General features: G+C 40.8%; 2 protein-coding genes across 3 annotated transcripts in view; one reads left to right on the plus strand and one right to left on the minus strand.

Annotated features, from left to right (window-relative positions):
• LOC138976829 (ran guanine nucleotide release factor-like) overlaps positions 1 to 7,922 on the minus strand; it is a 27,806-nt gene extending 19,884 nt beyond the window's left edge. Inside the window, exons 1-4 of one of the 2 annotated variants that reach the window (XM_070349725.1) lie at positions 7,781 to 7,922; positions 7,290 to 7,404; positions 6,384 to 6,497; positions 2,336 to 2,440 (exon numbers count right to left, since the gene is read on the minus strand). In XM_070349725.1, coding sequence (XP_070205826.1) covers positions 2,336 to 2,440; positions 6,384 to 6,497; positions 7,290 to 7,354 — 284 coding nt within the window. In that variant the 5' untranslated portion in view covers positions 7,355 to 7,404; positions 7,781 to 7,922. The remainder of the gene's footprint in view (positions 1 to 2,335; positions 2,441 to 6,383; positions 6,498 to 7,289; positions 7,405 to 7,780) is intronic. The other variant, XM_070349726.1, reaches the window with a different exon arrangement.
• A 113-nt stretch (positions 7,923 to 8,035) lies between these two features.
• Positions 8,036 to 16,508, plus strand: LOC138976833 (DNA polymerase delta subunit 4-like). Its single transcript, XM_070349729.1, has 5 exons — positions 8,036 to 8,194; positions 9,819 to 9,932; positions 10,982 to 11,093; positions 11,789 to 11,960; positions 12,362 to 16,508. The coding sequence occupies exons 1-4, from the start codon at positions 8,131 to 8,133 to the stop codon at positions 11,811 to 11,813; spliced, it is 315 nt and encodes a 104-aa protein (XP_070205830.1). The 5' UTR covers positions 8,036 to 8,130; the 3' UTR covers positions 11,814 to 11,960; positions 12,362 to 16,508.
• Positions 16,509 to 16,601: the final 93 nt, after the last annotated feature.

A 16,601-nucleotide genomic window follows, 5' to 3' on the forward strand; every position in this document is an offset into this window, starting at 1 on the left:
CACAACACTCTGTTAGTGTAAGGACACACACTGCTGACCCACCAGCCAAACACCTGCAATCATAACACTCTGTTGGTGTAAGGACACACACTGCTGACCCACCAGCCAAACACCTGCAATCACAACACTCTGTTAGTGTTAGGACACGCACTGCTGACCCACCAGCCAAACACCTGCAATCACAACACTCTGTTAGTGTAAGGACACACACTGCTGACCCACCAGCCAAACACCTGCAATCACAACACTCTGTTGGTGTAAGGACACCTTCAATGTGCTTCCTTGGTGTACATGGTGGACGACCTACAGCCTCACATAAGTTAGTGTTTGTATCATTGAAGCTACTGTGAGTTTGTTACCAAGGCTTCACGTTATCTGCCAACTCCATAGCACCCTCCCACCAACCACTTTCTGAACGATTATCTTTTCAAACCAAACAAAAGAAGAAGAAAAAAAGAAGTACTTTGAACTGGGCCGTGCAAATGATGTGGGCCGTGGAGCATCACAATGGAATTAAAGAAGCAATTGACGATGTTTATCCTTAATTATTCGGATAGTGTTGGTCGTGTACGACACATATTTTTTAAGTTGAATCCTTCTTTTAAGGTATGGGTCATAAGCGACCCACATCATCCGGCCAGTGTAGTCCAAAGCGTGATCCGGTGAAGGTTAACCTTTTCACTGCCAGTAAATACTGGTATACAAAGCATTAACTGTATTTACCTGAATGTATAAATGATGAATACACATTGCTTGTTTTTGTACTTCTTTGTTGTTTATTGAACGGTTTGTTGCCCGTTAACGCAAGTTACCCAGGGCATCAGCTGACGTCTTACAGGCAGCGAAAGGGTTAATCACAGGCAGCGAAAGGGTTAATCACAGGCAGCGAAAGGGTTAATCACAGGCAGTGAAAGGGTTAATCACAGGCAGCGAAAGGGTTAATCACAGGCAGCGAAAGGGTTCATTACAGGCAGCGAAAGGGTTCATTACAGGCAGCGAAAGGGTTAATTACAGGCAGCGAAAGGGTTAATTACAGGCAGCGAAAGGGTTAAATACAGGCAGCGAAAGGGTTAATCACAGAGGCAGCGAAAGGGTTAATCACAGGCAGCGAAACGGTTAATCACAGACAGTGAAACGGTTAATCACAGGCAGTGAAAGGGTTAATCACAGGCAGCGAAAGGGTTAATCACAGGCAGCGAAAGGGTCAATCACAACAGAATGTTAGCGTCGGGAGAGCTAATTTTGTCAAAGAAAAGCAGGCTGGACTTTTCATGAGACTATTATTGTGTTTACAACACACTAAAATAGGGTAGGTATGTAAGTCAGCCAAACCATTTGTCTTTTTTTGGCAGATAGCGAAACTATATGAAGTTCCTTGTCAACGGTTTCCACGAACGCTAAGGTGTTGATTACACCGAGTCCAACGTTTTTCTTCTGTTGTACATTTTGCTTGCAGGTTGTTGGTTTTTTTTTTAAACTTTTCTTCGTTTATCAGACCTTTAACTTTAGAGCACACTTGCTGATCTGACTAAAAGCTGGTATTTAACCTCATATCAAGAAATAGTCCTCTGCAAGTGATCCAGCACATTTGTTGTCGCCACGTCAGGCTGGATGATGTTGTGGCCACGTCAGGCTGGATGATGTTGTCGCCACGTCAGGCAGGATGATGTTGTGGCCACGTCAGGCTGGATGATGTTGTCGCCACGTCAGGCTGGATGATGTTGTCGCCACGTCAGGCTGGATGATGTTGTAGCCGCGTCAGGCTGGATGATGTTGTGGCCACGTCAGGCTGGATTATGTTGTCACCACGTCAGGCTGGATGATGTTGTGGCCACGTCAGGCTGGATGATGTTGTGGCCACGTCAGGCTGGATGATGTTGTAGCCGCGTCAGGCTGGATGATGTTGTGGCCACGTCAGGCTGGATTATGTTGTCGCCACGTCAGGCTGGATGATGCTTGTTTGTCTTACCCCACCAGGCGGCAGCGATCGGGATTCCAACTCACGACCTCCCGATTAGGAGGCCGACGTCTTACCACCACGCCACTGTGCCCGTCGGCACCGCTACCAACTCAGCTATTTCCCCGCCCCCCCAGCTGATTAGAAGCAGATAATAATAATAATAATAATAATAATAATAATAATAACATTTATATAGCGCTAAATCAAAAACTTTCGTTAAAAAGGCTTGCTCTAAGCGCTTGACATCTAAACTAAAACGTCATTCACACTCTTTACAATGATGTACAAGAACTTCATGTCACACTCTTTCATTCAGTATAGCACCATTCACACAGTTGTTATAGCAGTACATGTAACTCTGACACCATTTCTTACTGAGTGAGAGCGATCTGTTGTTGTTCCAGCGGGTCCACACCCAGAACACAGCTGTTGTCGTTGGACGCTGCTTCGTTGCTGGACGCTAGGTCCTCAAAGTGAGTCCTGAAAACATTCAGTCACAGGCACACAACTATAAGTGACAATCTGGGTAATACCACTCTAACCCTACTTACTGTAGAAACTGTAACAGGCAACCAAATACATGTACTGTGATATAGTGGACGTCCACTGTACCAGGCTACCAAATACTGTGATATAGTGGACGTCCACTGTACCAGGCTACCAAATACTGTGATATAGTGGACGTCCACTGTAACAGGCTACCAAATACTGTGATATAGTGGACGTCCACTGTACCAGGCTACCAAATACTGTGATATAGTGGACGTCCACTGTACCAGGCTACCAAATACTGTGATATAGTGGACGTCCACTGTAACAGGCTACCAAATACTGTGATATAGTGGACGTCCACTGTACCAGGCTACCAAATACTGTGATATAGTGGACGTCCACTGTAACAGGCTACCAAATACTGTGATATAGTGGACGTCCACTGTACCAGGCTACCAAATACTGTGATATAGTGGACGTCCACTGTACCAGGCTACCAAATACTGTGATATAGTGGACGTCCACTGTACCAGGCTACCAAATACTGTGATATAGTGGACGTCCACTGTACCAGGCTACCAAATACTGTGATATAGTGGACGTCCACTGTACCAGGCTACCAAATACTGTGATATAGTGGACGTCCACTGTACCAGGCTACCAAATACTGTGATATAGTGGACGTCCACTGTACCAGGCTACCAAATACTGTGATATACTATATAGTGGACGTCCACTGTACCAGGCTACCAAATACTGTGATATAGTGGACGTCCACTGTACCAGGCTACCAAATACTGTGATATAGTGGACGTCCACTGTACCAGGCTACCAAATACTGTGATATAGTGGACGTCCACTGTACCAGGCTACCAAATACTGTGATATAGTGGACGTCCACTGTACCAGGCTACCAAATACTGTGATATAGTGGACGTCCACTGTACCGGGCTACCTAACACTGTGATATAGTGGACGTCCACTGTACCAGGCTACCTAATACTGTGATATAGTGGACGTCCACTGTACCAGGCTACCTAATACTGTGATATAGTGGACGTCCACTGTACCAGGCCAAATCTGAGAACATGAGGTATCAAACATGACGTATGGCGAAATTACTACATTTAGTCAAGCTGTGGAACTCACTGCATTTTTTCCACAATGTTCAAAAGGCAGTGAAATTAACGAGCCTGTTTAGCGCGGTAGTGGTTGCGCTGTGCTGCATAGCACTCTTTTCTGTACCTCTCTTCGTTTTAACTTTCTGAGCGTGTTTTTAATCCAAACATATCATATCTATATGTTTTTGGAATCAGGAACCGACAAGGAATAAAATAAAATTGTTTTTAAACGATTTCGGAAATTTTATTTTAAGGCTGGAGTATACTATGGAGGCCCAATTTCAAAGTGATTAGGTAGTTTTAAAAGTTACTTTCTCTGTTAGTTCAATGTTTGCTTTATCAGAAAAGAAAAAAATGAAAAGTCCTTGTCGCGCAAAATTTTAAGATAATGACTGAAGTTTGAGCATAGGTATCAGATTTTTTCATGCTAACACAACTGAAGAAATTGTAATATTGTGGGCGGGGATGTAGCTCAGTCGGTAGCGCGCTGGATTTGTATCCAGTTGGCCGCTGTCAGCGTGAGTTCGTCCCCACATTCGGCGAGAGATTTATTTCTCAGAGTCAACTTTGTGTGCAGACTCTCCTCGGTGTCCGAACACCCCCGTGTGTACACGCAAGCACAAGACCAAGTGCGCACGAAAAAGATCCTGTAATCCATGTCAGAGTTCGGTGGGTTATAGAAACACGAAAATACCCAGCATGCTTCCTCCGAAAACGGCGTATGGCTGCCTAAATGGCAGGGCAAAAAACGGTCATACACGTAAAATTCCACTCGTGCAAAAAACACGAGTGTACGTGGGAGTTTCAGCCCACGAACACAGAAGAAGAAGAAGAAGTAATATTGTATTGTGAAAATGTAAACAAAATAATAATCAGATGATCACAAACTGAAGAAGAGAAATAGGGAAGCAAAATAGAACATCAAACATAGTGATTTTACTGGTGAATTCGAAAAAACCACCTTTTGTATCCATTTTTGAAGCTCAATTTGAAGCATGGAACACAGACAAACATAGATTAAAAGTGTTAAAGTGATTACAGTGTTCAGAAATAGTGTTAGATACCAAGTTGAGTTATCCCTCTTCACCAATTTTAAAAGAAATACACCTCTTGTCGCGCAAAATCTTGCACTGTGATGCTTTTACTACCCCCACCCCCTACCCATTTTTCAGAAAAGAGAGCATATTATCTTCCAAATAGAAAAGCAAGGTAGTCAGATGATCAACAACGTAAGAAGAGAAATAGGGAAGCAAAATAGAACATCCAACATAGTGATTTTACTGGTCAATTCAGAAATAACACCTATAAACCCATTTTTGAAGAAAAAATACAAATGTTCCGACCATGGCAAGGCGCAAACCGGCGACCTCATGGTCTCTAGCGCACTTCACTAACGACTGAGCTAAGAAGACAAGCTGACTGTTGTGTGAAAAATAGGAAAGTCTATTTTGTTGTATACTCTATCCCGTAAATGCAGGTTTTAGCTATTGTTTTAAACTGAACTAATAAAAAATATCAGTATTTTACAACTTCTGGCGTTTCCGAATGTTTATTTCATTATTCTGCATATGGATATGGCTCATGCGTGGATTACCTGTTACGACACACAAAGCGTTCTATATCCGATAAGGGAGGCTACCCCCAACGTAGTCGCAGATCCTACAGCCTTAATCATAATTTTTATATTTTTAATTTTCAGAGCTTGTTTTTAATCTGAATATAACATATATATATATGTTTTTGGAATCAGAAAATGATGAAGAATAAGATGAACGTAATTTTGGATCGTTTTACAAAACAAATAATTTTAATTACAATTTTCAGATTTTCAATGACCAAAGTCATTAATTAATTTTTAAGCCTCCAAGCTGAAATTCAATACCAAAGTCCGGCCTTCGTCGAAGATTGCTTGGCCAAAATTTCAATCAATTTGATTGAAAAATGAGGGTGTGACAGTGCCGCCTCAACTTTTACAAAAAGCCGGATATGACATCATCAGACATTTATCCAAAAAATGAAAAAAAACGTCTGGGGATATCATACCCAGGAACTCTCATGTAAAATTTCATAAAGATCGGTCCAGTAGTTTACTCTGAATCGCTCTACACACACACACACAGACACACCACGACCCTCGTCTCGATTCCCCCTCTATGTTAAAACATTTAGTCAAAACTTGACTAATAATGTAAAAAAGAGTGAGTTTTATAACTTTTAAGTTGGGGGTATATTTACAGAGGTTATGGGCAGAACATCTAAAAACAACAACACAGGGCCTTAAAAAAAAAAGTAGTGATCGAGTCTTAACATGAAGGGGGGGGGGGGGGGGGGGGGGTTTCCACTGCACCAAGTACATCTTTTCAAGTAAAGAAATAGAAAGCATGGTGAATTGACAGTATAAATTGCTGTTTGAAATTCTGTTTGCAATTCTAACTGATACTTTCGAGGCGACCCTGTAACAATGTGTGTGTTTGTGTGTTTGTTCTGTTTAAACCAGTCTTGATCTAAGGACTAAGTCCGGTCGAGAATAAAAGCTGGTTCTTGTATATGACTGTGTACGTAGGTGTTAGTTGGAGTGCCTTAGAGAATGATGAGCATATGAACTTGCGGTGATCATCCTTTTTTGAGGATGAAAGTCGCTTGTTCATTTCAATGCTTGTTATTCTCTCAGGTGCCAGGAGAAAAGGTTCCGTACAACTCTCGCTTACTCTATTACACATGTCGTATGCATTAAGAGCGATTACTTCCCTTTGGTTATTTGATAGTATAAATTGCGTTAAAAAATAAGTATACATTTGCATGCAACTTACTTGAGAGCTTGCTCATCTGTCTCCTGTACAAACTCCAGGATTTCCACGATGATGCTCTGGTCGGTCTGAGAGTGAGCAAACACCTCCTGGTTGTCTGGAATCTCCCTCAAGTTGCTGTCACCACAAAACATCAATCAACAAGCAGAAGAATAAATAATCAATATGTCGTCTTCCTCAATTTTATTATAATTACGTGACCGTCCACCACGGATGTCACCTCGCGCAGTTCTGCGCTAGGACATCTGGGGGGTGTCAGGTATCAGTGTGCAGGTCACCTTAGTCATAGGCTTATAACTCAAAGTTTTCGCTCGTTTCTAAAACGGTTTTTACCACTTAATAGAGCTTAAGAAAATGTAAAAATATAAAAATCATGCAAAGGTGACATGCGACTCATTCCGTGGTAGAGAGTCACAGATATGTGAGTACAGTATTTTTTGGTCTTTGTATTTTATGAGCGAAAAAGTAAGCAGCCCTGCTTTACGTAACTACCAAAGACAGACAGACAGACAAATAGACAAACACACACACACACACATTTGAATTAAAGACTACGCTGTTTCAGAAGGTTGACAGTCTTCAACTCTTTCGTAATGTAAAGGAGAAACTGTGAAACCTGACCCAAATACATCTTGGTGAAAAGCATGTCAACGGGAAAATCTGCCCAAATAGACTTCCCTACTTAATGTAACTTCTGTGATTTACCAAACATAGAGACAGACAGACAGACAAACAGGGAGAGACAGACAGGCAGACAGACACTCACACATTTGAATTTAAGACTCATATGCTGTTTCAAAAGTTTGACAGTCTTCAGATTTTTCTCACTGTCCAGGAGAAATGGTGAAACCTGACCCAAATACCGGTAAAACATATGTGAAAGGGAAAGTCTGCCCAAATAGCGATTACCTCATATCCTGAGCATCTGCAGGTAAGACTCCTACCATAGCTCCACCAAACAGCCCTCGCTCCATTCTGGATCATTCAATCTTCAGGCGATCTTCTGGTTCAGTAGCAATGCACGCTGAAAGGTATTGAGCTTTCATTTCATTATTCAGTAACCCTGCTGACTGTAAACACTGATTCTGTCGGTGTCAAACAGATAGTCTTTATTTATGCTTGAAAAACAGACCAAACAAATTAGCTTGTGTATGTGAGTGTGCCAGTGTGCACGTGTATACATGTGTGTGTGTGTGTGTGTGGTGTATGTGTCTGTGTGAACACAAAGTTATGACTACTTTACAAATCACAGTTCGGCAGCCAAAATAAGAGAAACTTAAACGCCTGTCTGTTTTAAATGCATCAGAAAATGGGCTAAATCAGTAAATGTTAAAAATAAAATGGATCTTTCGGAACATTGTGACACACAACGACAACAAAAACTCAATCAGCATACTTACAGCACGACTATGCAGAGCAAAGTGACCCTGTCTTGAAGTTTGTCCTAACCTGATCTTTCCAGAGAAAACTAGAATCAGCTGGTAGTAAATTCATAAGTCGCTATTTTAACCGCTGGGAAATATTGCACACGAAAGTAGCAGACATCCACTTCCGGTTGTTGTCTCTAAAACGGTTTCTAAATACAGAGTATTGTTAGCGTTAGATTACTTATTATGTTTGAATGTTATTCAGATAGTATATGAGACATAGATATCTGTGTAACGAAAATATTTACAGGAGAAAACTCGGAAACAATCGCAATTTTCCGTAACCGGAAGTGGTTTCCGAAGATAGCGTCTGCTGCAGAAGGATGGCGTCGAAAACAATCACAAACGTGTACAAGCAAAGCAAGCGAAATCGGACTTCTGTCAAAGGTATACATCATGAATTTACGACAGGAAAATCCATGCATATTCTTAGTTTTTGCTTGACATTTCGGCATGGTATATGGATATCATGTGAAATGTTTGCTGACGACACTCAGCTTCAGAACTCAGTGACTCCCTCAGAATACGCCCAGATGACCACCTCCCTTCAGTCTTGCATTGCTGACGTTGAACTCTGGATGTCCACTAACAAGCTTAAACTTAACTGTGACAAAACATAAGCCATTCGTTTCACCAAATCCTCCTTCTCCTCCTCTCTATCTCTCCCTCTCTAAGATTAGAATAGTCCCTCTCTGGGCGAGGGCTGGTTGAAAAGAAGCTCGTTTATATATTGCTTATGCCACAACCCTCGTAAAATAAAATTTGATTTGATTTGATTTGACCCCTCCTTCTATCACTTTGGGCAGCAGCACTATTGAATTCTCAGACTCCGTCCGTGATCTTGGCATCTTTCTTGATAGCGATCTCTCCATGAAACACCATGTTATGAAAATCTGTCAGTCCGCTTACATCGAGCTTAAGAGAATAGGTTCTATCCGCCCATACCTTACCGAAGATGCCACCAAGACCCTTGTTTCCTCCTACATTCTTTCTCGATTTAACTGCGGAAATTCTGTTCTCTGATTGGCTGTTCTCAGTCTGTCATCCATCCGTTGCAGCGCGTTCAAAATTCTGCAGCCCGGCTTGTCTGCAAAGCCCTTTGGTCCCAGTCCTGTTCCCCCTTGCTAAAGAAACTTCATTGGCTCCCGGCTGTAGAGCTGAAAATCCAATATAAGTGCTGCTGTATCTGCTACAAAATAATATCTGGCTCAGCCCCATCCTACCTGTCTGACCTGTTCACACTCTATACACCCTCACGATCCCTCCGCTCCTCTGTATACACTAGACTATTCCGTCTATCTTCTTTTAGTCACAAACAGCACGGCCAGAGAGCCTTCTCCCACTCTGCTGCCGTTGCGTGGAACTCTCTCCCTTACTCTATCCGACACTGCCAAACATTTTGTTCCTTCAAATCAAACCTTAAAACACACTTCTTCACACAGTATTTTGATTAATTTTATTTCAATATGGTGCATTTTTGATCAGGTGTTTGAATGTTTGAATGTTTTGCCTGTGTTGGTAAGCTTGCAGCTTGTATTGATGTAGTGTTTCGTTGTTCACTTGTGTGCTGAATGCTGCTGCACATGATTTTTTGCTTTGCTTTGTATGTATATATGTACGTTTGTTTGTTTTTTCATATTTTTTTTTTCATTGTAAAGCGCTAAGAGAACGTAAAGCGCTCTATAAATCTCCCATATTATTATTATTAAGACCGCCGTAACTCTGGCAATGTGTCGCTTTGTACGCATACATGTTCTGATGTATACATGATCTTCTTGAAGTCTCGCGGGAAGCACGTACAGTCGAACCTGTTTGTATGGACCACCCAAGGGACTGTACTGAAAGTGGTAGGATGCAATGGAAAGGTGAATCAAAAAAGAAAAAAGAAACTGTTGAACTTTTATAAACGCTCCTCATTGTTCAGGAAAGGTATAAGCTGTGCCCTTTCAATGACAGCTTCCTCTCCATTAGTCGAAGTCATAAGATTTAATCTCAAATCATTGTTTTGCAGTTGAAGGCAAGAGTGAATCCACAAAGGTGCAGGAAGCGTCCAGTCCAAGCATCAGAACTGACGATGAGATACTGAGGGACTTTGATCTGGCTCTGGAGTATGGACCTTGCATTGGTAAGAACCGATTACACAATATATATTGTGCTCTTAGGTAAGCATCTGTAATGTTAATGTTAGTGTCCAACATTCAAGTAAAGTTGTTACAGGTATCAGATTCAAACTAATTGCAGACAAAGAGGTCAAACCGTGCATGTCTGTGTGAGTGATTTAACCAAGAAGACATCATAATGATAATGGAAATAATGGTGTCACATCAAAATCTTATTACTAGGTTTAGTTTCAAATGGTTAAAGGTTTTCTAGCAAAGGAGCCAATTTTGGGAACGTTTTGTGGTGAATAGATAAGACCGTAACAAATTTTTGGATTTTAGCTGACAGTGCTATAATTTAGATACACCTGCAACGATTTCCTTGAAAAAGCTCCATAACTATGCTACTTTTGTTGTTACATGACTAAGCTCCATAACTATGCTACTTTTGTTGTTACATGACTAAGCTCCATAACTATGCTACTTTTGTTGTTACATGACTAAGCTCCATAACTATGCTACTTTTGTTGTTACATGACTAAGCTCCATAACTATGCTACTTTTGTTGTTACATGACTAAGCTCCATAACTATGCTACTTTTGTTGTTACATGACTAAGAACCGCAAAGCTGAACTGTATCGCTCTTGGGGTGATGAGAGACAGTTTTTTGTTTAACACTTTCTACCCCACTGTTGACCACTATTTTTTCAGCCGAGACCAGCTGTGCTGCAGCAGGTCACTCAGAATTGTAGTAACTGTGTAGAAACTCTGTATCAACAAGCTGGAATGCAGGCGTTAGATGAACGCTACAGGAAGCGACTGAAGCTAACAGTCTGAGCGGATATATCCGTACCTGGTCACATAGAGCCATATGAGTGGGTACAAAAATATATCCGTACCTGGGAGACAATGAGTTAATCCATTATATCCCTTTAAAGGAGTATATATCAGTTTCACTGTGCTTTGTTTTTCCATTTTTGCTGTCATGCAACTTTAAGCTTTCTCAACATGTGGTTTTGTGTGTGTGTGTTTATTGAATATTATACCTGAATGTCTTTGCTTTGACATGAACAGGAATCAGTCGCTTGGAGCGGTGGCAGCGAGCCGACAAGCATGGCCTGAGTCCGCCCACAGAGGTCAAGGACATGGTCATCAAACACCCTGACAACGTTGCTTACACACACAGGTGAGGCTAGTGGCTGACAAATCAGGAATGCTGTCTATTCATTCAAATTGACATTGTTTAGACTAAGTAAAGCAGAAGGAGTCTTAAGTCGACCAAGAGTGGGTGCATTCCCTATAGGCGCTTTTCCTGTGTGCATTTCCTGTAGCGTTTCGCTGACTCTTGCTGAAAGTCACGCTGATGCTTATTGGATAGGTAAATGAAAAAGGCTTTGTTATTAAAAATATATATATTTCTTCTGTCTGTACAGTCGGATGTTTCATTTTAAACTTAATTGCTGCACTGACAAATTACATTTATAAATACCCAGCAGATGCTGCATTAATGTTTGCATGTTGCTGTTTGCTCGAAACTATGACATAGGTACCTGTAGTTTAAAGACACAGTCATTTTCCAAGATTTTCAATACTGCAGGTATTGGTAATATGAATGTTCCGGCTGTTCTGTTACGTACGGACTATGATTGGAAACGTATAACCATGCATTATTGACTTGGCTCTACCTGTCATTTGAGTTTTATAGTGGCGCTGTTTTTATTTGTTTGTTATTTTTCATGAGCTTCCTTTTCTGTTTGCTGTGTTTTCTGTTTGCTGTATTTTCTGTTTGGTGTATTTTCTGTTTGCTGTATTTTCTGTTTGGTGTATTTTCTGTTTGCTGTATTTTCTGTTTGGTGTATTTTCTGTTTGCTGTATTTTCAGTTTGTGGGATGACTACAACATTTAATGACATCATCTGATCTTGAAGTGCATCAGACAGAAGATGAATCTTTGACGTTGCCAGGTTTATTTTTATTTTCTGGTTGATGCTTTGTTTTCCATGCGCCATATAAAAGAGGTGGGGTGTGTGTGGTCGTGGTTATGCCTTGTTAAGGCCAAAAAAAAAATTGTCTGTTTCTGGTAACATGGCTAAAAAAAATAGGGTAGGTAGGTAGGGATTTTTTATTTTTATTTTTTTTTACCCCCAAATGTAGACCAATAAAACTAACTTTAAAAATCGCGCAAAGAGACTGGATTCACTATACATAGAGACAAGACACTCAACACATTTACAAATCTGTGACAAAGACTGAAAGAGTATGACATGTTTTTCTTTGTTTACCTGGTCTGATATTTCCATGATGAAACAGAAAAGAAGACTTGAGACATCTTACATCTTGAGCTTGGACAAATGGGAACATTTTTTGAGTTTGGAAAAAAAAAGTTTAGGGTCGGCGCCAAAATTTAGGGTCGGTCGGGTGACCAGAAACAGACAATTTTTTTTGTTGGCCTAAGCAACATTGCTTGGTACCTGCAATGTGAGGCCCTTCTAATGAAAGGACACCTTCCTGAAAGGGACACGTACCTTCTGATGTCCCTTTGTCAGTTTGACCAAAATGAATGTTACGACCGGACGCCTGTGATGTAGGGACACTGGGGGCCTGTTACAGAGTTATCCTTTCATCGCAGACACCATTGTATTCCCAAAATCATGCTACACTTTCACAATTGATCACAAGTAAATATATATATACCAGGTATATAAAAAGTGTACATTACAACAATGTGTCAAATGATGCTGCCTTGATAGAAAATGTTGGAATGAACAACGGTCTTTATAGGGCACTCAAATGGGAGTTCAGATGTTTTGATCAGTTCAAAAAACAAACAGGTACTGAATAATGTAAATAAATGTATCGTCTAGTGGTTTTAATTATGTTGAAACCAGCTGATGTTTTGAAATTATGATGACATCATGGAATGTAAATCATAGCTTGTAGAATTATATATGTGCCATTTTTACATTAAGTCAAGTTTTGACTAAATGTTTTAACATTGAGGGGGAATCGAGACGAGGGTCGTGGTGTATGTGTGTGTGTGTGTGTGTGTGTCTGTCTGTGCGTGAGTGTGTGTAGAGCGATTCAGACCAAACTACTGAACCAATCTTTATAAAATTTTACATGAGAGTTCCTGGGTATGATATCCTCAGATGTTTTTTTCACTTTTTGGATAAATGTCTTTGATGACGTCATATCCGGCTTTTTGTAAAAGTTGAGGCGGCACTGTCACACCCTCATTTTTCAATCAAATTGATTGAAATTTTGGCAAAGCAATCTTCGACGAAGGCCGGACTTCGGTATTGCATTTCAGCTTGGTGGCTTAAAAATTAATTAATGACTTTGGTCATTAAAAATCTGAAAATTGTAATTAAAATTATTTTTTTATAAAACGATCCAAAATTACGTTCACCTTATTCTTCATCATTTTCTGATTCCAAAAACATATAAATATGTTATATTTGGATTAAAAACAAGCTCTGAAAATTAAAAATATAAAAATTATGATTAAAATCAAATTTCCGAAATCGATTTAAAAACAATAAAAACACGCTCAGAAAGTTAAAACGAAGAGAGGTACAGAAAAGCGTGCTATGGAGCACAGCAAAAACACTACCGCGCTAAACAGGCTCATCAGTTTCACTGCGTTTTGCACGAGCGGCGGACTACGGTCATTGTGAAAAAATGCAGTGCGTTCAGTTTCATTCTGTACGTTCCACAGCTTGACTAAATGTAGTAATTTCGCCTTACGCGACTTGTTTCTTCTTTGTTTCATTATTTTGACAAGAAGTTTGTGATTTTAAGATTTTTATTTTTAAAACGATTTTTATTCACGTTCAAACTGTGTCGAGGTGGGCTTGATCGATATTTGCGGAAACTGCATGGTTAATGATTCTGTTTGTTCCGGTGGTTTGTTTATTTAGAACTTATGTTTCATGTTTTTACATGTACCTTTCTGTCGGTGTAAACCATCATGTAAACCACCACAAAATTGCCGTGGCTTTTACATGGCATTTGAGCTTCCATCCATTTCGACACAAGCCAGTAGGTTAGAGGTTAGAGTCTGGATGTTAAACTTGTGTAGATAGGAAATGGCTGAATATAGGAAATTAGGAGTAGGACATTATTTATGGCTGAATAATGTCATCAAATTGTCGCCTATGTCACTGTGTCAAATTAATTCATTTAAAAAGTCCTGTGTACTCTGCATGGAAAACAGCCACGCTGTTCTTTCTTTATTTGGTGTTTAACGTCGTTTTCAACCACGAAGGTTATATCGCGACGGGGAAAGGGGGGAGATGGGATAGAGCCACTTGTCAATCGTTTCTTGTTCACTAAAGCACCAATCAAAAATTTGCTCCAGGGGCTTGCAACGTAGTACAATATATTACCTTACTGGGAGAATGCAAGTTTCCAGTACAAAGGACTTAACATTTCTTTCATACTGCTTGACTAAAATCTTTACAAAAATTGACTATATTCTATACAAGAAACACTTAACAAGGGTAAAAGGAGAAACAGAATCCGTTAGTCGCCTCTTACGACATGCTGGGGAGTATTGGGTAAATTCTTCCCCCTAACCCGCGGGGGGTAGCCACACTGTTGATTTCTGGTATCAGTCCAAGTGGAGGCCTCCTCTAGACATGTATGTGGTGAAGTACATTATGGTATTTAATTACGGGCGCTGAGGCGGGGTGGTAAGACGTCGGCCTCTTAATCGGAAGGTCGTGAGTTCGAATCCCGGCCGCGGCAGCCTGGTGGGTTAAGTGTGGAGATTTTTCCGATCTCCCGGGTCAACTTATGTGCAGACCTGCTAGTGGCTTATCCCCCTTCGTGTGCACACGCAAGCACAAGACCAAGTGCGCACGGTAAAGATCCTGTAATCCATGTCAGAGTCCGGTGGGTTATAGAAACACAAAAATACCCAGCATGCTTCCTCCGAAAGCGGCGTATGGCTGCCTAAAATGGTCATACACGTAAAAATCCACTCGTGCAAAAACACGAGTGTACGAGGGAGTTTCAGCCCACGAACGCAGAAGAAGAAGAAGTATTTAATGGGAAGTACGATACAGTGAAGCCCCCGTTTTGAGACCCCCGGAAATAAGCTCCCTCTGTTTTAACACTTTGTACCCAAGCTATGTTGACCAAGTTTTTTTAGCCGAGACCAGCTGTGCTGCAGCAGGTCACTCAGAATTGTAGTAACTGTGTAGTAACTGTGTATCAACATGCTAGAATGCAGGCGTTAGATGGACGTTACGGGAAGCGACTGAAGCTAACAGTCTGGGCGGATATATCCGTACCTGGTCACATAGAGCCATATGAGTGGGTACGGATATATATATATCCGTACCTGGGAGACAATGACTTAAGTCAACTTAAGATCCTGCTTTCTCAGATTTTTGGCTCATAACCCCTGCAAGTTCACCGTCATTTTGAGACTCCCTCCTATTTAGACCTGGTTTTCTCGGAATTTTTGAAGGTATTAAAAGCAGTGTTCCACTGTATGTGCATGTTAAGTTTCTTTCAGAGATATAATATACAGTGGAATCCAGCTATAAACGAACCTGGGTATAAAGAAATCCCTCTTTTAACAAACTGCCATTGATTTCCCGGCAGACAGCCTCAGCTATTTCTTACTTGTTACTTTCCGGCTACATCGAACCTTTTGAACTGACATTTGCATAGCGAACCCCTCTTTTAACAAACACGTTTTCATCGCCCCAGAGCCGTTTTGTCTCTAAAAGTCACAAGGCTACAACGAACTGATGTCAATAATTGTCTTCAAAGACAAAATACACAAACACAAGTGCGCATCGCGTGATGAGCGAACTCTGAACAAACAGCGGGAGGTGCACGGAACAGCCACCGCCGCTGTGTTGACCCAGAACCGCTCCCAACACCAACTGCCACAGAAGCACGTGTTGCTGCCAATACCCTACGTCGCTACTTGCAGGCAAAGTGCAGCGATGTCTGTGACTTGGATATGATCTCCAAATTGGAGTGTACAGTGGAGAAGTGTGCCAGTTCTGAGCAGCGTCAGACAAACATTCTGGACTTTTTCAAAACAGCTTAGCACGTGTGTGTCGCGGCAGTGTCAGTGTGTGCAGTGTCTTTTTTGACGGACACGGAGATTGATCAGAATGTACATGTACATGCTTTTACACGACTTTTTAAATTTTACTTCTAAAATTGTGACAGTAAAGTGAACATTTGAACTAAATCTCTCTATGGATTATATTATGAAGCTGTTGAAAACATGCAGAGATTGTACTCTCCAAGGAAAGATCGATGGGACAATCATTTGAAGGTGAGTGGGAAAACTTGTCTTAAGGCCATTTAGGGTTGAAAACTCTACAGCGAATTGCTGATATAACAAACTAAAATGTATCTCCCTTGAGATTTGTTATACCCAGACTCCACTGTATGCAATGATCTTTATTCTTCAGATAATACATGTATGATCCATTTGTACCAGTGTATTTTACACCCGAATGTGTTCGAACATACACATAACAAGTGTATGATAGTTTACGTTTGCATTGTCAATTTGATATATTTTTATCATTTGCAAAAAAAAGTTACAAAATAAAGTATACAGAATTAAACGTTAAATGTGGAGATTTTGTGTGTACAATATGAGGTTTCCAGTATCGTTTAAAGGCTGATCCCTGTATGTTGGCTGGCACCCATAACATACA

The sequence above is a fragment of the Littorina saxatilis genome, linkage group LG9 (assembly GCF_037325665.1).
Source record: "Littorina saxatilis isolate snail1 linkage group LG9, US_GU_Lsax_2.0, whole genome shotgun sequence".
NCBI classification, from domain to species: domain Eukaryota; kingdom Metazoa; phylum Mollusca; class Gastropoda; order Littorinimorpha; family Littorinidae; genus Littorina; species Littorina saxatilis.

Excerpts from the sequence above, each read along its gene's own strand:
- LOC138976833 (XM_070349729.1), top strand. The coding sequence starts at position 8,131 with ATGGCGTCGAAAACAATCACAAACGTGTACAAGCAAAGCAAGCGAAAT. Across the intron at positions 9,933-10,981 it reads GGAGTATGGACCTTGCATTG|GAATCAGTCGCTTGGAGCGG; the intron begins GTAAGAACCGAT and ends TGACATGAACAG. Across the intron at positions 11,094-11,788 it reads AACGTTGCTTACACACACAG|TTTGTGGGATGACTACAACA; the intron begins GTGAGGCTAGTG and ends CTGTATTTTCAG.